Source organism: Oryzias melastigma, unplaced genomic scaffold (assembly GCF_002922805.2).
Source record: "Oryzias melastigma strain HK-1 unplaced genomic scaffold, ASM292280v2 sc00236, whole genome shotgun sequence".
NCBI classification, from domain to species: domain Eukaryota; kingdom Metazoa; phylum Chordata; class Actinopteri; order Beloniformes; family Adrianichthyidae; genus Oryzias; species Oryzias melastigma.
Window position 1 is genome coordinate 455,366 of NW_023416886.1, and position 20,673 is coordinate 476,038.

The following is a 20,673-nucleotide window of genomic DNA, read 5'->3' on the forward strand; positions in this document are numbered from 1 at the left end:
GCACCGCTGTTGGTGCTTCTTTAAGACTTAAGAATAATATAAAATAAGAATTCTGACAAACTCAGTTGAAATACCCCTACTTTCCATGTATAATGGAAACGGATGCGCAGTCGGTTAGCGCGCCTTCCTCATCATCAAGAGATCCTAGATTCAAGCCCCAACTGAGACAATCAAATTCAAGTCCCAGAAGAGGGAGTATTTTCTGCTTTTGCCCAGGGCACCATGCAGCCCAGGGCCAGGCCTGCATATAATTTTTTTTTTTTTTTTGACAAATCACAGTGGAGCAGCTTGTTAGATAATGTTTAGGATGCTATTGTCACAATGCATGTTAATCAAAGGAACGTGTGGAAGCTGCTGGTTGAAATCCATCCGAAAGAGAGAAAGACCATTCTCAAGGTTTTGTTTGCAGACCTGAATCGACAAGTTAAATATGGAATTTGTCTTCGCCCCCAACGTAAACAAAACACACATGTGAGCGCAAAGAAGTCTGGAACAGGAATCATTCACATTGATCCACAGGAACATTTGCTCTGCTGTAAACAGAACCTTTCTGAGTCAACCTTCAACTAAAAGTGTGGTATGAATACTGTGTTGCACTAAATGTTAATAAAAAAATAAAAAAAAGTAAAAAAAAATAATAAAGTGGCTGCAAAAACAAACATGTTGCTGTCCCACATCACTGACCTCAGACTCAGCTCACCAACTCCAGGTCTTCTATGTTTTGTTAAAATAAGTCAGAATAACTTTATACTAAAAAATACCAGCTTTTCAGGGAGAAATCTAAACATCTTTGTCTGATCTCAAAGTATCAGAAAACCATGGTTATCAGAACCTCAGAGAAACTCTGCAACAACGGGCCCCTTAGAAACAAGTCATACATTATCACTCCACTGGCAGATTTTCTTTAAATAAGAAAAAAATCTCCCAGTGGGGTCAGAAAGTTTTTACCACAAACTCTTTTTTAGGAAAAAAAAATTCTCGTCACCAAGATGTTTCTCCAAACTAGGATTATTTTGTTATTGGAAAACTTTCTTGATGAGATTATTTTTCTTCAGACAATATGACCATTTTTCTTGAATCAAGGGTCTACTGTAGTGGGTTTACTGTCTTTGCAGTGTGTCAGTGGATCAGTTCAAATTCAACATTTCCTGGATGTCAGACGGTCCAAATGTCGGCGTGCTTTGGTGAAGTTCAGGACAGAAGGAAGAGTTAAAAAGCCAATAATTACTGTAACCTTTTGACAGCACACATCCACTGCATCTGTTAAAATCCAGATCAGAACCATACGGCTGGACATTTTTATGTAACAGCGGTGGAGATTTACCCTAGCAAGACACAGGACTATCATAATCAGACAGGGGGATCAGGGGCGGGGCTACCAAAAGCCACGCCCCCTCAGAGGAGATTTTGGAAACAGAGGCTTCAGATCAACATGAAAAATAGCTTTTAAAGACATTTAGGTTGTGGGATTTTGGTTAAAAATGTCAACATCATAATTTAAACACTACTGGGAATGTTTTTTTGAAATAAAAAAAATCATCATGGTGGACTTCATAGGTCGTCTGTCGTCTAAAATCTGTTCCAATTACAACATCAAAAATGCATTGCTTTCTGTTCCAAGATTTAACAAAAAATGTAAAATTTAAAATGAAGATCTGAGGTCCCAACAGAAGTCATTATTGCTTTGGGACGCACCCATCAAGTCAATGAGCCCAAAATCTTTCAGATTTCTGCCGTGATCAACAGTTTCTGGCAGACGTTGAGGAAATCATAGACTTGCTAGATACAACACAGCGGGGAAAAAACGACACAACACAATTATTCTAACAAACAGCAGGGCTTACCTTATCAGAGACGAAATAGAAATGGACAGAGTCCAAACAGAAGACAGCCTCCGTCTCCTCGGGGGGGAAAGGTAAAGGGGCAGAGGCGGGAACGAGAGGATCCCTCAGGAGCAGCAGCCAAGAAAACATGGAGAAGTTAGTCAGGCGGCAGAGCAGCAGCGGTTAGAGAAGCTCAGAGCTGGGCGGAGGGTGGCACATTCTGGGAGTCATGGTGAAATGTGGCACATGCAGCCAGAGATCAGCTGCTCAGATCACACCTCTGCAGTGACTCCTTCAAAAACAGCAGACTAAGATCAGGCTTGTTCAGATTTCAGCTCCCCTGTTGACGATGCAGCTTCATTTCTATTACATTTCTATGATAATCTTTAGAGCTGAATTTTAAAAGTTAAAACCCAAAGGAAAAGCATTAAAAGCTGCATGTACTGTCTCCACCTGCAGACACCTGTTTGGCTCCACATGTGACTTGATTTCTCAATGGAGCAACCAATGAGAACCTCAGGTCCCACCAGAGCGCTCACTCATTCGAGGAATAAAGAAAAAAACATTTCAGGTTCCACAACAGACGCGGTCACGGTCTGAACCAATCAGAGTCACCGATAGGCAAGACCTCATCTGTGATTGGCAAAGACACAACTGTTTAAGTCCAGAACAAGAGTGATGAATCTTTTTGGGCTTGGACATTTTTTAGTAAATAATAGTTGATGAGATATGTTTTGTTGTAAAATGTGAACGATAGGGGTGTCACGGATCACAAAACTCACGGTTCGGATCATTTTTAGGATCAGTAAAAATAAAAAAAACAAGCAAAAAAACAAGATAAAAGCCTAATAATTTTTTGAAAAGCTTCAAAACATATTTAATAAAACATATTAAGTACTTAATAAACACAAATATACATACACACAAACATGTATATACATATATACACAGATTCATGTGCATATATATATATATATATATATATATATATATATATATATATATATATATATATATATTAGAGCTGTTAGGCGATTTAAATTTTTAATCACGATTAATCGCATTGTCCATAGTTAACTCGCGATTAATCGCGAATTAATAAGTGGCCTTTTTTTTTGGATGGGGGGGTTAAAGTCCGTGATACACACCTGTGCCGAACCGTGGCTAGTGATCCATACGGACCACGAATTATCCAGGATCCGTTACACCACTAGTGAACGAAGGTTCTCCCTCATCCAAGTGAAGACGTCTTAAAGTTGAGTAACAGTATTTATACATTGTCCCACTCCTACAATAGCAATATTCATTCTCCTCTCAGCTGTATCCGCTGCAGCTTCCAACTATGGAGAGAAAGTAACTCATCCGATTTGTATGTACGCACACAGATCGGATGAGTCTACTTTCTCTCCGTATCCATCCGTTTTCCACTGATGTTTAGCGGAGAAACAAGGAGGAGTGTAGAGAAAGACTGCAGTGTCCAAGAAAATTCTGCTCCCAAACACATCTGTTCAAGCCCATCACAGGCCAGAACCACATCACTGAGACCAGAACCACATCACTGAGGCCACACTGGACCAGCACCGCCTACACACCGGCGCCCAAAGGCCGTAGAGAACTTCCGGAGAATAAAGCAGATCCTGATTCCTGCGGGTCACGTCCGACAGCCTGAAACCAGGATTCTCAGAGGACATTATTAGATTGGGAAAGAGAAAATTTAAGTTTAAAATAAACATCAATAATACCCCAAAATATTGCAAATTTTCAAGGCTGTTGCCATTGTTTACCACAGAAAACGATTGACTCCAGAGGACTCTGCCACATTACAGACTGGAATGATCTCTAAACATGCCAGCGAACAACCCCCTTCTTATTAGTCATCAGTCAAAAACGACCTGGACGTAAAAACCCAAGCCCCACCTTCCAATACCAAATGTATGGAATGCTGCAGTTCCTCACATAACCACTGAAGGTTTCATAAGTGACCAATTTCCCAACAACTCCAATGTTCCTAAAAGTCAGACTTTACACCAAAAGTAAACAACACGGTTTCAGTTATCCTTTTGATTGGCAGGTGGGCAGTCACATGGATTGACTGATCAAAACTTCCAAATCGACCATTTTCTAAATGTTGATGAGGGGGTTTGCAACTCATTTCCAGATCCTCAATAACTGATCCGGTCTCTTCAAACAAACTCCTTCAGTGCTCAACCTCAATGGAAATAACATCTACTTTAAGTGCTGACATGAGAGCGCCCAGGAAATGAAAACACGACATTGCTGAGCCCATAACACCGAGATCTGGGAGGTTAAAAATAAAGAAGAAAATAGCCGAATCTGAATTCTTCCGAACCCCTCCACCTGTAGGGGCATTTGAAGGGGTAGGGCTGTCCAAAATAGTTTTTTTAAAAAGCTAACTCTCCGCCGCGAGGTTGTTTCACATCATGCCGTGCTGTGAAGGAGAAATACATTTGAAGCACTAGCAGCTCAACGCTAACCTAGACGACCGGCGACTAGTGATGACATCATCAAGTGGGCCCAACGTCCAAATTTGAAAACACTGGCTATGTTTGAATTCCTTCACTACTCACTATTTAGTGTGTTAGCCATTTTACAATTGCAAAATCAGGTGCCCTACAAATTTCCCAGAAGCCTTTGCAAAACAGTGTACATCAGGAGGTCTTTGATGTGAAAATAGACCACAATGTATCGTGTTTGAACAATTTTTGTGAAGAAAAAATGGATGTTTAAATATAATGTTTTTGATAGACCATCAACATTTCCATCATAAAAACACAGTGGAGTCACAAATAGATGTAAAATGCTCTTTTTCGGCAGACTGAATTTGGCTGTCCATTGACACTTGGGCTGGGTTAGTAAAATCGATGAATCGATTTTAATTGCTTTAAACTTAATAGATCATTAATGGATTCATAAAAAATATAAATCGATTTAGCACATATTGCTAAAGTCTGCGAGCTTGATGCTAACGTTTAACAGAATTCCCCATTGGATGGCTAAAGCTAATGCTAACGCTCGGTTGGCCTAAACATTGCTGACTAAATGAACATCTTTATAAACTCAGGCAAGAATTTTAAAAACTATTTTAAGGAAATATTTTTAAAGTAACAATTTGTGGTCTAAAACAAAGTTTTTTCCTCATTCTTTCTTCTTCTTCTGGAATAAGATGTAATGCTATAGCATGATCACCACCTAGTGGCCAAACTGAAACGTCCTCCAGGAGAAGCAGAACAATGTTTCCAATGTTAATGATCTGAACATTTTTTGTTAGAACTTCTTCTTTAGAGAATCCATGTAACTCTGGATGATATTAATCTCATTCTTTTACAGTATGTGAACTGAATCAGATTAATATAAATATATTCAAATCATATAGTAGATTATTGTATTTTTAAACAAATGTTTATAAATGTGTAAACTCAAAATCGGAATCAAATTGATTCAGGTTCTTGTGAATCGAATGGTTTATGGATCTTATAATCGATACTCAGCCCGAATTGACACAACTGTTGATTTCGAAAAAGCGCTCTATCTTTTGGTGGGCGTGGTCAACTATTTTAGCTTTCCTCCCTGCAGGGGGCGCTCCAATCCAAATGTCAGGTCAAGTAAAAACTTGTTAGAAAGAAGCAGTTTGGGGAGTTTTTCCGCCCCCTACTGGGAGTATCAAACGACCACCTGCCTGTAAGCCCCACGGGACGGTCGATGCTCCACGCTGGTGGGTCACAGACTTTGGTAACGCTCGTTATGTGTTGATCCGTCCAGGTAACAAATCCCGGGCTGTAGTGGACATGCGCAGGCAGCTAGGTGAGCTCTTACCTGTTGAGCCCCGGCTCGGAGGCGCTGCTGCTGCTGTCTGAACGTGCTCCTCACTCCTCCGTCCACATTCTGCAGGTTATCCTCCACGGACAGAGTTAGGCTAAAGCGGGAAACTCGCGGCAGTCCGGGACTTTCCCGCGCTTGACGGTGAACTTTTCCTCCGTGAGCAGAGAGAAAACGTCGTGTTTGGTTCGGTGCGGACGCGCGCGGCTCGCCCCTCAGAAAGCTGCTGGCGTGTCTGTAATCAGATGCTGCTCACCGCAATCTCCATTCATCCGATTACACGGGTTAACCCTTCACTGCCCGCCGCGCTGCCTTCAGGGACTGCGGGACAAACCGGCGTCCTCTGGAAAGATGAGCCGTGGAGGGCGACGGGACACAAGAAACTCACTGTCTACTTTTTGGCAGAAATGTAGGTTTTAAATGTTCTAAAAATCAGTCAGCAACGAGGTAAAATGTCACTTTATAAAATAATTTTCTTAAAAAGATAGAATTAATTGTGAATTCTAGGGCTCACTGATACAGAGCATTTGAGTATCGATCTGATACCGGTCAATATCATCCAAATCGATATTTTCATTAATGCGGTGGATGAGGGTGACATGAACCTCAAAATCTCAATTGTTTTTAATCGCAGTGAATGTTTTTAGTAAGTTTCCCTTTTTTAACTTGATAAACATTAAAACAGAATTAGGACAATATTTTCAATTTAATGGAAAATAGTTTATTAAAATAAAAACTTCTTGAAATTAAAAAGTGATGAAGTGAATACACAACAGTCTATAAACCAAGAAATAAGTAACTATGATATAAAAATTAATCAAAATGTTTAATGTTTAAAAAAAAACTGGTAGAAATATAAACAATAAGTTTAAGTTTAATTAACTTAAATAGCACCTTTAAATGACCTCGATCAAACAAGACGCTGCACATTAAAAGTTCAAAGAACAATAGAAACAACAGCTAAAATATAATTTGTAACTTCTCAGCCTTTAAATAGAACAATAAAAACTGGTGAAAAGTAACTTTTAAATGGAGTGGAAATAGTGTGTGAGATCTGCTGCTGAGATCTCTCTGGAATGATGAAAGTGAGGCAGCGGATCAGCTGGATCCTTTTCGCTGATGCAGAAGAGTTTCAAACAAGAGTGGGAATATCGATATCTGCGGGCTGATATCAATACGATACTAACTTGAGATCGATACAATCGATATGTTTTGGATCAATCCACCCAGCACTTTACTTTGGCAATATTGATTAATCAATTAATAAAAGGGTAGTTCTTCCAAATGAATTTTATAATTCATTATTTTTAAAAATCTGTTAGTTTTTCAGGAAAGATTTGACTGTTTTATTAGTGAAAGCCCCCTTAAGTTCAGTTTATAACTGCTCAGTGAAAACTTTACTTTAAGATAAAAATTAAAAAGAGATTTTTAAGCAGAACTTCAAAAATGACATGATTTTAAAATGAATTTTAACTGTGAATCAAGACTTTGGAAGCAAAATCCAAATAATTGTGTATTATGTCATATCAATGGCCCCACTTATAACATCCATCTGTTTTTAAACCCATTTTATTCCCTGCTGGAGCCTAACCCGGATACTTCTGGGTGAAGGTGAGGTAAACCCTGGACACATTCACACCTAGGGGCAATTTAGATTCACCAATGAACCTATGAAGCATGTTTTTGGACGGTGGGAGGAAGCCGGAGTCCCTGGTGAAAACCCACGCATGCACGGGGAGAACATGCAAACTCCACACCGAAAGGTCCCTCCATTGGTGGTTCTGTTTCAGGACTACTAGATGGGATATGAACCGGGGCCTTCTTGCTGTGAGTGCTAACCACTGCACCACTGTAAACATAATACTGCAAATTAGAAAAAATGTTAAACTTGTTTAACATCTAAAGCACATGTGTCAAAGTCGAGGTAATTCTTCTGGCCCTCCAGATAATTTTATTTTATTGTTATTAATGAGCTGATGTTATCTTGTGCTTATTTCTAACTTGTATAATTTTGACAAAATATATTTTTATTGGAGGGTAAAATATTGAAAGTTATTTAAGGTTTAAGTTGAATTATTCTGGAATAATATTCCTGCCTTTTTATTCATAATTATGTTAAATAGTTACAGTTTTAAAAATGGTCATTCTGCTAGCTTTTTGGACTATTTTGGCATTTACTATGATTTTTTAGGCTATTTTGGAGTTTAGCTAATATTTCAGCTACATGCTAGCTGTTTTGGCTAATTTAGTTTTTTTTTAAGGATATTTTGTAATTTGGCTGTTTTTTCAGCTACTTCTAGCAGTTTTGGATAACTTAAGGTTTTTTACGGTTTTTTTAGGCTAATTTGGGATTTAGCTAATATTTTATCTTCAGCGTTTTCAGCTATCAGCTTCAGTATTTTTAGCTATCAATTTCAGCATTTTCAGCTATCAGCACTAGCATCTTCAGCAAAAAATTCAGCTTACAGCACTAGCATTATTGCAGATTATGCTTTATATTTAGTTCATAATTATGTTAAAAAGTTTTAAAAATGTAGTGTCTTCTATAAATGTTAATCCTGTTCGGCCCGCGCCCTAAAGTGTGTTTTGTATTTTGGCCCCTCGCCTTGTGTGATTGAGTTAGACACCCCTGCTCTAAAGTATCTGTCACTCAATGACATACCCGCCCCCCCCCCTCATTTTTAACTCTGATGAATGATGGATTCAAATCTCAGACTGTCACCCGAGCTGCTGTGCATGTACACCTTCGTTTACATCCTCCTGCAGCAGAGAACGTCCATTGAAGTTTGATTTCTTTTATTCATTGGAATAGAATAAAACTTTATTGATCCCCCAGAGGTGGAAAATACCTGAAGGTAATGTAAAACAAACTGCCTTCACTTCACTTGAGTTCTTGTTCAGAATCCCTCCTACAGGTTACAGCTGAGCATTAATGAAGTTTCTATTTAAACTCTACCGTTCTTCTCTGCATGTTTACCACTCAGATGTTTTCATCAGGCTGAACTTGTATTTGAACAGAAGATGCAGAAAAATACTAATAAAGTCAAAACTTCAAACTAAAAACATTCACTTTAATTATTGGTCAAATAGTTGATTTTTTTTCTTTTTTTAACAAAGAAACTTGTCACATGATCAACATGATTTGGAGTTTCTTTGCGAGCAGCGCCATCATCTGGATAGCAGCTTTGATTACATGAACAGGGCAGAAACCTTCAAATCATGAAATTTACATTACACAGATTTAATCTCTATAAACTGGAGCAGATAATATTGGTTAGTTGGTGAACTTGACACTCCCAGAAAAATGATCTGATCATTTACAGGAATAAGAAAAACACAGAGGACTCCAATTTTTCAAACAAAACATAAGAAGTGAGCTGATCACAAACAGAGACTCTTGCAGAGGTTCAACATGGGTCTCCAGAGTCCATGTTTGAAGGTGGAGCCCGCCCATCATGTGTTCTCTGACAGCAAAGACCTGAAGTTCTGCAGCTCTCTGACACTCGTAGAAATCCTGAGGAGAAAATAGGATTAGAAACTTGAAGCATAACTTCAGAGGACTCCAGGTTCTGTGTTTGGAAACAGATCTTTCAGATTTCTCACTTTGACCCACAAACAACTAAAGATGTTTTCTGCTGCATTCAGTCCCAGCAAAGCTAGGGCTGGGTGTCGATTATAATCTCTAGAAACAATTAGAATTGATTCACAAGAACCTGAATCGGTTCTATTCCATTTTTTTTTTCAGATTCTTCAATTCAATTTTGAGTTTACATGTTTATACACATTTGTTAAGAAATACACTAATAATCCATATGATTTGAATGTATTCATATCAATCTGATCCAGTTCACATACTGTAAATGTATCAGTGAAATGATGAGATTGTTGATATCATACATTCATACATACTAAAATCTTCAGATCATTAACATCGTAAACATTGTTCTGTTTCTCCTGGAGGACGTTTCAGAAAGAAAATATGAGCAAAAAACTATGTTTTAGACCTCAAATGTTTATTTTAAAAATTATTTCCTTTAAACAGTTTGGAATATTCCTGCCTGTGAGTTTATAAAGATGTTTATTTAGTCAACAATGTATGTTTAGGTCGAGCGAGAGTTAGCATTAGCCGTCCTATGGGAAATTCCATTAATCGTTAGCATCAAGCTTTATGTGCTAAATCAATGTATATTTTTATGAATCAATTATTGATCTACTAATCTTAAATTGATTCGAATGGATTTTATTAACCCAGACCTGAGCAAAGCTACAGGAATCAAGACAAACTAAAGGCACAAATATGTAAATGAAACATTTACAGAATGAGTTTGCTGCGACTGAAACAGCTACAATTCACCTTCCGAATGCGTTGAGGAGCGAGACCACCTCCTGCCGGCTGAGCTGGAATCTGGGTGTCTGCCGGCTGGATTTGGGCAGAGCTTCGATCTGTCGTCCTGAAAACAGAATTTTCAGGGCTGTGCCTAATCCCTGAGTCTGCAGAAGAGACGAGACACGGCGTGAAGGGACATCAAAGACATGGAAACAGCAGTTCGTCGGCTCCTCCACCAACAGACAGACAGGCATGGCCTCCACAGCGTCAGGAAGACGCCCCACTCTGTCCCAACACCTCTCACTCTTCTGATTCAGATGCTACATCGATCTTCTGACGTCCTTCACAGTGCTGCTGCACTTCTACTTTTTAATCATCCCATCCCTCCTCATGATGGAGGACATATATAGAGAAAATTAAGAATAAAACTAACTTCCTGAATATTTATTTTATCAAATTGTGGTGAATCAGGAGCAGACAGAGAAATTACAGAAAGAAAAATGACACAATCTTTTAGATTTTGGCTAAAACCAACAATCATAATGAAAGACGACAGGGAACGCTTTGATAACAGATCGGAAATTGATCAGAGTGGAACTTTAAAATGAGCTTTAGAATCTTTTCTGTAGAAAGAATACCTGCAGTTTTCCCCACAGGCGACACTTAAAGCATCCAACACAGTCCATGATCCTGGAGATGTTGAGAAAGGCCAGCCTGATGTCCTCCTGATGTTTACAGCACCAACAGAAAGAAGAGAGGACAACTCAGTCCAAAAGTTAGAAGATTCAACAGGCGGGAACTTAAAAACACGTTCTGATGCTTGACGGTTTTTCCAGCTGGGACTCAATGTTTTAGAGGAAAAGAGGAAGAACGGCGTAAAGTCCCCCTCCGATGAAAATCCTGTTTTTTTTTTTAGTTTTTAACATGTATTTGTGGCATTTTCTTCAGAAAGAGAACAAATGTAATAAGAAATCCTTTAGTTTTTACATTTCTGAGTATTTCTCCTTTAAATCAATCAAACTGTCTTGGACAGACTCTGTTTGAATGAATGATCTTCTTTCATCAACAGCTCTGCTGCACATGCACTAAACCCTCATCTGTTCCTAGTGTCTAGTTCAGGTTCTGGAGAAGAGAAGATGGTATCTAAAGCCACCCTAACAGGATTCTGACCTTCAGTTTAGCCGCTTCCTTCTCATCCCCGGCAAATAGAGACGTCTCATCGAAGTGCAAAGGGAAAGATCTAAGAACGGGAAGAAGGAAAACATTTTTGTTAGAACTTCTCCTTCAGAGAATCCATGTAACACTAATAACAATCTCATTTAACAAATGTGTATAAATGTGTAAACTCTAAATTGAACGAAATTGAGGAATCGAAAAAATTCAGAATCAGATCAATCCAGAGTCTGGTGAATTGAATCAAACCGGTTCTGGAAATTATTATCAATACACCCCCTAGAAAAAAATCGGTATTTTCTGACATTACAATAACTTTTAGTTAAAGCACTACTTTCACCCATTCTCCTTGAGGTCAGTGAACGCCCCACCGTGCGACTGAGCCATGTAACTGAGTCAGACCTGGCGGCCTGCAGGATCTGCAGCAGGAGCTCCTTGTGTTTGTGGTCCTCCTCTGCTCGGCCCGTGTACAGCTGGAAGGAGGGCTGCTGGAAGAAGGGCAGGGCCTTGGCGAGCGCTCGCAGCTCTATCAGGTACAGGAAGTAGAGGTTGAGGAGTCTTCTGGGTCCTTCACCGGCTGTGAGCTCGGAGTCAAAGCGCCGCCTGAACTCTGACGCATTGTGACCCCACTTCTTCTGATACCAACTGTCTGGAGGAATAAAGGTGACGTACCGTTAACAACACCTCCCTCCTTTGGTTGGTAAAAGAGACACAGGGACCAGCTCTGTTCTCCAGGGAGCCACAAGGGGGCTTTCTATAAAGATGTGAAGGGGCGTGGCCATTCACGAACTGGTGCATGTTCTGGATTGTCCTCTAACTTGTGTGTTTGTGTCATCCAGAGAAGTAAAAGCCAAGATGGCGGCAGCATCAAATGCGAGAAAGTGTCTGAAATGTGAATCAGTGTTTGTCCATTTCTTAGAGCTACAGTCTTTGTGGTTTGTTACTTTATCTGACCGTTTAAGGCACGTGTCAAGTCTAGGCCCGGGGGCCGGATCCGGCCCTCCAGATCCTTTGATTTTATTGTTATTAATGGCCTGATGTTAGCTTTTCTAACTTGTTATTTAAGGTTTAAGTTGATTTATTTTAGAATAATATTCCTGCATTTTATTTTTCATAATTATTTAAAAAAGTTACAGTTTTAAAGTTTTAAAAATTGGCATTCCGATAACTTTTTAGGCTGTTTTGGAGATTAGCCAAAACATTAGATTTCAGAAATCTAACTGTTTTGTCTAATTTCTTTTTTTTGGGGTTAGTTTGGAGTTTAGCTAATATTTCAACTACATGCTAGCTGTTTTGGCTAATTTTGGCTTTTTTCAGTTTTTTTAGGTTATTTTGAAGTTTAGCTATTTTTTTCAGTTACATGTTAGCTGTTTTGGCTAACCTAACTTTTTTTAGGCTAACTTGGCATTTAGGTAATATTTTAGTTTAGTTATCAGCTTCAGCGTTTTTAGCTCTCAATTTCAGCATCTTCAGTATGAAACGGACGAAAAAAACATTTTTATCAGGATGAACCATTATATATTAAGTCTATGGGATGAACCAACGTTAGAAATACCCAACATGCATTTCTCCTACAACCAAACAAATAAAATCATCTTCAGTGGTCACGTTCAGCTTACAGCATTCACACTAGCATTATTGCATGTAATACTCTATATATAGTTCTTAATTATGTTAAAAAGTTACAGTTTTAAAGTTTTAAAAATGTAGTTTTAGAGTGTTCAATAAATGTTTAACCTGTTCGACCCGTGACCTCAGGTGTGTTTTGTATTTTGGCCCCCTGAGCGATTGAGTTTGACACCCTTCTTTAAGGAAAGCTGTTAATGAATCTCACCATCCAGAAGGTATCTAGCACTCAGGTGTATGTTGATGCTGGCGTGGAGGCCAGAGATGAGTCGGTAGAAGGCCCTCTTCTCCACACACTGACCTGAGACAGAAACAGAGTTAGAACAGGAACAGCAACCTCCGGCATCTGCAGCTGAGCTGGACGCTTACCTTTCAGCCAGCTGTAGAAGGTCCTGGCTGTGAGGAGAACCAGAGAGGTCAGAATAGTGGAGACACACGTTACCTGACAGCATGTGGCTGAAGAGTTCTCACCTTCATGTCCTGAGCTGCTCAGAAAGGAGTCGGACAGCAGCGGGCGCTTGACGGTCAACGGCCTGCAGGGAAAATCAGGAGAGTTGATCAGCTGAGAGGATTTAAACTTCATCCTTGAGATGATGAAAGACCAAAACCATGATAGTGGAGCGGCTCTATCAAATGTTTTAATGCTGGAGGAGCCCCGACTCTCTCCAGACCTGGCCGTCTGGTTCCCATGGCGATGAAGCAGCAGCAGAAAATGTACTGCTTCTTCGGGCAGTCGATTAGATGTTGACCGCTCTACCTCTCCACCGTACATAAAAGCGTCTAGCTCGTTTGACCAAAGGAGAAGCGAGCGGTCCCACTCTCAGCAGAGGAGCAGAAATCAGGAGAGGAACTCCACGTTACTTGAAGCAGTTCTCCTCATAGATGCTGTTCCAGATCTGCCAGGCCTCAGGTCCTTTGTAGCCCGTGAAGCGCTCCGGGTTCAGCAGCAGGTCCACATGCTGAGAGTCTGGTGACTCCTCATCTGAGAAGCAAACATTCCTGTCAGCCGCAGGGACGCCAGCCATCAACAAATGATGCTGCTGAAGAACATCCATCAACTGAGGAGGTGGACGGATCTCTTCCTCAGCTCAAACATTTCTTATCTAGGTAATGTTATGAATAACATTTTTTAGGTTTTCATTTCATCCCAGTTTATAGAACATGTCACTGATGGACTGACCATCAACCACACAGAACCGCTCCGCCTCGTCGTCGTGTCTGCTCCAGTCCTGCAAAGCCTCTCGGGTCTTTTCACTGAAACACAATGAAAGAAGCTTTTTCCTCGTGAGGCTGCAGCACCTTCAAACAAACAGAAGTCTGATGCTGGAAACTCCAGCGGTCTGCATGCGTCCAGCCTCAAAGCTGGAGGTGGAACCCCAGAATCAGGTCTGGGGCTTCTGGTTACCTGATGTCTGGGAGAAGCTTTCACTGGAGTTTTAATCCTCCTCACATTTTTTGACAAATAGAGTTGATTAAAAATAATGAACTAATTAATCACAAACTAGGAAAAAAATTAATTGCAATTTTTCGCGATTCTTGTTATTTTTTTAGTCACAGTATTTGCTCACCACTTACTATCTTTGAATAATCACAATATGAAATGTCAAACATTTAGACCGTTTATTTTTCAATTAGTGCCGTCAATCTGTTCAAAAAATTAACCAAATTAATCACACTTTTGAGTTGTGATTAATCACGATTAATATCACAATGTTTAACCAGGTACATTTAATGTGACAAAATGTGGCTTTTTTTTTTAATTTTCAAGCAAGAACAACAAAAAACAAACAATGCAAACTCAAACAATCCTTTGAACAAAAGTAGGTAAGAGAGAAATATTTTCCTTCATTTTAACCGTCTGAAATGTTTCAATTTATCAAGTGACCATCGTATAAGGGGGATAATACCTGATGAAAAGTGTTAACGCTCATCGTGGAAGCCTGAACTGCCGAGGCAAAGCGAAAGACTGTTTCCTCGAGACGTGTAATTAATTTGCGTTAATGAATATCAACGCGTTCATTCTTTTTAATTAATCGCGTGCCCTAACGCGTTAGAGTTCACAGCCCTACAAATAACACTTTATTTATTTGATTGTAGTTTTGTTGAGAAATAACTTTTTTTCATTCACCAAACAGTTTATGAAGCTGAAGCGTCTAAGTTAGATGAGATTTTAATATTTACAAATCAATACTTCAGGCTTTAATCTGCTGGTCGCTTTTAAAAAGCAGTGAATAAATGACAATTATGATTTCTTTATCCTTAGGAGTAATCTAGATCAAATCAGATCAACTGCTTAGAGTCTCTAGAATGACCTGGAATAAAAGAATGAGTTTTTCTTTATGATTGGTTGAATATATATATTTTTTGCATCATTTGTGTTGTCCCTTCTTACAGCCTGTACAGTGGATTTCTGCCTTAATAACAAACCAAGCAAAAACGGATGTCAGATAATTGACTGTATGTGAGACCTGGACTGAGTCAGTGTGATGTCATCCATAGAAAATGGTTTTCTTCCAGCTCCAACCACAGGAAGTCAATTCAGTCGCCATTTTTACGGGATACGGACGCTGTCATGTTGGAGCAAAAGGACACCAGTAAGCAGTGATTGGTCTGAGTCAGTCTGGGTCAACGTCTCCATGGCAACCAATGTCACCAATCAGGAGGGAGTTTGCTAAAAGGACACACCCTTAAGTCTTGAATATGAGCTACATTAAATCTATCAAATGTTTTGAACGTTAGGTGTGGGGGCCCGCAGGCTCCACTTTCTTATTTGGGGGCATCTGATTGGCCAATTTATAACTGAAATAACTTCAACTACAGAAAAAAAGTTTCATGAAAAAATTGAGGATTATCCTGTTTAAAAAAAAGACGTAAAGATCAAGAATAGTTATTCTGACAGATAGAATGACTGAGTAATAGGGTTTATTTTTCTATGGAAGTTTATGGGATTTTGGCTCCTTGGAACCAGCAGGTACTTCCTGTTTGAAACACTAGGGGGCATGGATCACTCAGTCCAGTTCTCTTTGTACAGTCTATGGCCATGTCCAAATTTCTTCCCTACTTCCTAAATAAAAAAAAAAAAAGAAAAAGAAAAACGATATAGTGCAGGACTATCCAGTGCCATGGATTTTAATATTAATTCTGACACCATGATCACTCCTTTTCTTTCTAGACGACAAATGTGACGTCCCTGATCTCACAAAGTAAAAACTTATTAAATACAAGCATTTTATGAAGACCATTTAGGAATCCTCCATGTTTTGGTGATGAAATGATGTCAATGGCCTATTAAAAAATTAATCAAAATACGTTGTTTTTTTACTTAAATTGTCATTGAGATTTAGCTTTTATCTTGTTGTTTTTGGCCGTTTTTTTTTTACTTTTTATCCGAAAAATGATCTGACCCGTGACCCTGAAACCGTGTCACGATCTGAACCGTGAGTTTTGTGATCCGTTACACCCCTATTTAATAGAGGAAAGTATGAAGAGTTCCCTCGTTTATCACAGGGGGATCCATTCTGAAAATAACCTGCAGTAGTTGAAACTCGTGAAGTAGGACGACAGGTGTGTTAAGGTTGCTAAACTTCTCCGCTTTATCCACTTTTTCACTCTTTTTGCTCTTGTTTAAATTCTCAAAGTTCAAACTTTTATAGACTAATAATTCCATGATTATAGAATGAAAACAAAGATCTAGTAGAGATGAAGACTTTTGTAAATGTAGCAAACATGCTGTATGGAAGACAAGGCACGGAGGAGATTGATTGACAAGGTCTACAGCCAATCAGGACGCAGAGCACAATGCACTATTTAAAAAAGGCATGAAGAAGAATCACTAAAAAAAGCACTAAAGAAAATCTGTGAAACAGTGGGACCATGGAAGGCAAAGCCCAATATAAGGAGGGAATATAGGGAGAGAAAATAGACTGTATTCTTGATTTGTAACTCATAGAAAACATTCTGTGTATAAGTACAAAAATTATGAAATTCAAAAAAATACAATTTACACATACACGGATGAAAATTACAACAGCTTGAAACTAACTACACGCACAAATCTTTACAAATTACACACGTATCGCTTGTTACGCACAAATCTGATGTGACTCTTTTTACATCGTTAAGATTCATGTGTCAGGGATGATGCTTGACTGCTTTGGCATCAGAATTTTCTTTTCAGCCATTTGGAATTAAATAATGAATAATATCTGGTGACATGTTACCACTTTCAGTAACAGATATGCCCGATAGCTGATATAAAAAGTCTAAATATGCCATTTTAAAACCAAAGTTTCTCTATTCATCTGGGCTGTGCTTTCCCTCCAGCGTCTGTGTGAGGAGTTCCTTCATCGCCGGACTCTGGCAGTGGGAGGTCCTCACCAACACCCTTCGCTCCTGCGTGGGAGCGCAGAGTCGATCAGCTGTTTGCCTGGCTCTCTGGGGCAGGAAAGCAGTGGAAGAAGAGTCTGCTCCTGGGTGTGGAGAAGAAGCGCTTCTAAACAGTCACAGATCGGAGCTGACCGGTGGGCTGATCAGGCCTCTCCGCTCTGTGGGTGTTTAGAAGGACCTCGCGCTGCTATCGCTGTGGAGAAGCTCTGTGGGGAGACCAGACCAGAGCGGTCTGAATCGTGGCCCCTCCCACCACCTCTTATACAGTCAGTGCATGGAGTTCTGGTCTGAATCGTGGCCCCTCCCACCACCTCTTATACAGTCAATGCATGGAGTTCTGGTCTGAATCGTGGCCCCTCCCACCGGCTCTTATACAGTCAATGCATGGAGTTCTGGTCTGAATCGTGGCCCCTCCCACCGGCTCTTATACAGTCAATGCATGGAGTTCTGGTTGCAGCGATTGCAAACAACACCAGCCTGATCGATCTGCAGGTGTTTAGAAGAAAAACCCCGACTGTGACCAGCGTTTGGGACAGAGCCTTGTGGTCTGAGGTGCTGTCAGGGGAGGAGTTACACAGAGGGATTATTCAGTTCTGGAAAAAAAAACATTTTTAAAGAAACAAGTGTTTCAGAAATGTTTATTTAGACCTTTTTTATATTAATTATTAGGCATATCTGTTTAAGAAAGTGGGAAAATGTCAAATTTTACTAGATATTATTTACAATCCAAGTTCAATGCAGCTGATAAGAAAACTGAGCATTCTAGTAGTATTTAAACACATCACTTAAGGACGAAACTGTGAGATGTGAAGAGTCTCACATCAGATTGTGCGTAACTGAAGTTTTGTGTGTGCATAACAAGTTCGTCTGTAGTAATTTTTAAAGATTTGTGTGTGTAATTAGTTTCAAGCTGTTGTCGTTTTAATTTGTGAATCTGTAAATTGTATTTTTTTTTCAATTTTGTATTTTTTTTTACTTATGCACAAAATGTATTATGAGATACAAAACCAGAATATGCCCACACATTTTCTCTTCATAGGAAACTCACCTTAAAGAGACGTCCACGGCGCCCAGGTGCTCGGCCTGCTCGCATCCATCCAGCTGCTGGTTGGACTCTTTTGAATACTGATGCAGAAACAGCAGTTAGTACAGACCAAACCAGACTTCTGTTTGTGCTGAAGTTGATCACCCCGTCAGCATGTCCCGCGAAGACAGATGCACTTTTAAAAGACAAACGGTAACATGAATTTTTCAGCCTCACTGACTGCTGAAGCTTCTCCAGCACAAAGCGTAATGTCAGCTCTGCTGTACTCAGCATGGACTGCCAGCTGTCAGAAAGAACTTCACGTCAGAATGACGAAGAAATCCAGGTTTTTACAACTGCTGTGATGAAGTCCCGTTCTCATCCTCCCTGAACCGAGCCGTGGCAGATCAAGTGGTTGCCATGCCAACTGGTTCTGCTGAGGCTTACTGGGAGTGGTTCCTCACTCAGGGAAAAGTCTTTAATGCAGTCATAAAAAGTCCTCATTAAAAGCTTTCAGCATTAGAATGATGACTTGATTGTTTTTCTTAGATACAAAAAGACTAAAATCTTTCCAAAAGTTTTTTTTTGTATTCTACTCAAATTACCCCCAAATAACTGAATGAAGGATGCAAAGACTTGCTAGAAATTACATGCAGGGGTTGTAAATGTTGATGTGTAATAAAACGTAAATGTGTAATGTAATATGAACAGAAATCAGAGAAAAACAGTTGTCATCAGGATCAGAGGAGGTTTGGGAAACAGAGGCTTCAGATCAACATGAAAAATGGCTTTTTAGGACATTTAGGTTGTGAGATTTTGGTTAAAAACTTCATATTCATCATTAAAACACTACTGGGAACATCTTTTTAATTGTCATAAGGGGACTTTAAAGAGATTGAGGAAAAATAAGTAAAGAGGCCTGAGGAAAATGTTGCACAATCAGGATGCCAGTAGGCGGCGCTGCGCCTGCAGCTGATGAGAAAGGGAGAGGAAATGCATCATGTGTGATGAATGAAGGTGAATCAGAGGAACACCCTTTTAATCAGCAGAACTGGCCAACAAACAGCTTAATATATTTCTGTTTTTCTTCTAATATGTACGTGGGCTTCATCACCTGCTGTGAACCAGGAGTAAAGAAAAAAAAAAACAAACATGAAGTGAGGTCAGACTGTTCTGTGACTGTTCTAAAATCAGCCTTTGTGGGGAAGTTTTCTGCCTTTTTGCTCACCTTGTTGTGAGAGGAGGATCGGATCCCCTCAGGTACCTCACTCTGTGAACACAAACAGCTTCCATGTGAAATGGCCTTGAAACGCCTCAGATCTGGGTCAAACATGGCGTGGAGACTCACAGGCAAGCAGGGCTTCACCGCACAGTCCCTCAGACCGCAGTGACTGCTGGACGTCCAGAAGGGACACGGTTTATGAAGGTTGACCTGTTCGAGAGACAAACGGTTCTGAGCAACAGTCTCCTCTGTGTGTGCATGTGTGTAGGAGTGCAAGTCACCTTGTAGAACCTGAAGTAGTCCGACTCCAAGAGAGTTTGTAGTTTGGGGAAGAGCTGGTTGTTGTTGAAGTCGTCGATTGTCTCCACATCACATGCGCAGTCGTCCAGGTGACCTGTGACCTTTGTGAGAAGGGAGGGAACTGGTTACTACCCTCTGGTTCCTAAGAAAACAGCTCCGCTCCAGAAGAGTTGCATCCCTCCTTCTTGTTAGATGAGTAATCAGGCGATCACTTGGAGCCAGCTCAGTCTGTCAGCAGATGGTTACCACAGTGAGGAACCCTTACAGTAGGCGGCTCAAATGTCTGAGCAGGCTTTGCTGAGAGCTCTCTGTTTACACTAGCTTACAGCACCTCATACCCCCAATTAGCAGTGCAGCAAAACGGCGATCAATATCAGAGCCATCCAGTCGTACAGTTTAGATCCAGATTCCAGCTCAGACGAGACGTTCATGGATCTATTGGTCTACAAGTGGATGCATCAGAAGGGAGCAGAGCAGAAAGACTGAGGATCACCCAGCGTATTTCCTATGCCACAAACTTTGCCCTGTGGCTCTTTTGTTTGTCTGCTCCTGATTCACAACAACTTAAATAAAGAAATACTCAGAAATGCAACTTGGAGCTTCATTTTCTTTACACGTGTCCTCCAAGAACAAGTCAGAAACACCATTTTCTTTGGAGTGGGTCTTTAACCAGTTTAGTCAGAACGTTTCTGGTTAAGCTGCAAAAAAACATCTAAACGTGGAATAAAGTCAGAGAACATGTAAATGGTGTGTGCTTGTATAGCGCTTTCTACCCTCCTCACAGTCACAGACCCATTCACCCATTCACCCACACATTCACACACTGGTGGTGGCTCCACTGCTGAACACTGGTGCCAACCTCCCACCAGAGGCAATTCGGGGTTCAGAACTAGTGACATATGGCAAGCCAATCCAGTATAAAATAGATATCCTTGATATCAGGCTGTTTTAAGCC

The 20,673-nt window shown here is 40.1% G+C and overlaps 2 protein-coding genes across 5 annotated transcripts in view; both read right to left on the reverse strand.

Moving 5' to 3' along the window:
• pacsin3 (protein kinase C and casein kinase substrate in neurons 3) overlaps window positions 1-6,030 on the reverse strand; it is a 30,585-nt gene extending 24,555 nt beyond the window's left edge. The window contains exons 1-2 of one of the 3 annotated variants that reach the window (XM_024263073.2): window positions 5,658-6,030; window positions 1,845-1,901 (exon numbers count right to left, since the gene is read on the reverse strand). The gene's annotated coding sequence lies outside the window, so the exon portion shown is untranslated. Of the gene's footprint in view, window positions 1-1,844; window positions 1,948-5,657 lie in introns of all 3 variants that reach the window. The other 2 variants (XM_024263071.2, XM_024263074.2) reach the window with 2 other exon arrangements.
• A 2,409-nt stretch (window positions 6,031-8,439) lies between these two features.
• The window catches only part of ero1a (endoplasmic reticulum oxidoreductase 1 alpha), a 14,124-nt gene continuing 1,890 nt past the window's right edge, over window positions 8,440-20,673 (reverse strand). The window contains exons 2-15 of one of the 2 annotated variants that reach the window (XM_024263075.2): window positions 19,700-19,819; window positions 19,545-19,628; window positions 19,425-19,466; window positions 18,221-18,297; window positions 13,967-14,040; window positions 13,648-13,768; window positions 13,258-13,319; window positions 13,156-13,182; window positions 12,995-13,087; window positions 11,563-11,809; window positions 11,158-11,227; window positions 10,626-10,712; window positions 10,015-10,151; window positions 8,440-9,174 (exon numbers count right to left, since the gene is read on the reverse strand). In XM_024263075.2, coding sequence (XP_024118843.1) covers window positions 9,114-9,174; window positions 10,015-10,151; window positions 10,626-10,712; window positions 11,158-11,227; window positions 11,563-11,809; window positions 12,995-13,087; window positions 13,156-13,182; window positions 13,258-13,319; window positions 13,648-13,768; window positions 13,967-14,040; window positions 18,221-18,297; window positions 19,425-19,466; window positions 19,545-19,628; window positions 19,700-19,819 — 1,302 coding nt within the window. In that variant the 3' untranslated portion in view covers window positions 8,440-9,113. The remainder of the gene's footprint in view (window positions 9,175-10,014; window positions 10,152-10,625; window positions 10,713-11,157; window positions 11,228-11,562; window positions 11,810-12,994; window positions 13,088-13,155; window positions 13,183-13,257; window positions 13,320-13,647; window positions 13,769-13,966; window positions 14,041-18,220; window positions 18,298-19,424; window positions 19,467-19,544; window positions 19,629-19,699; window positions 19,820-20,673) is intronic. The other variant, XM_036210772.1, reaches the window with a different exon arrangement.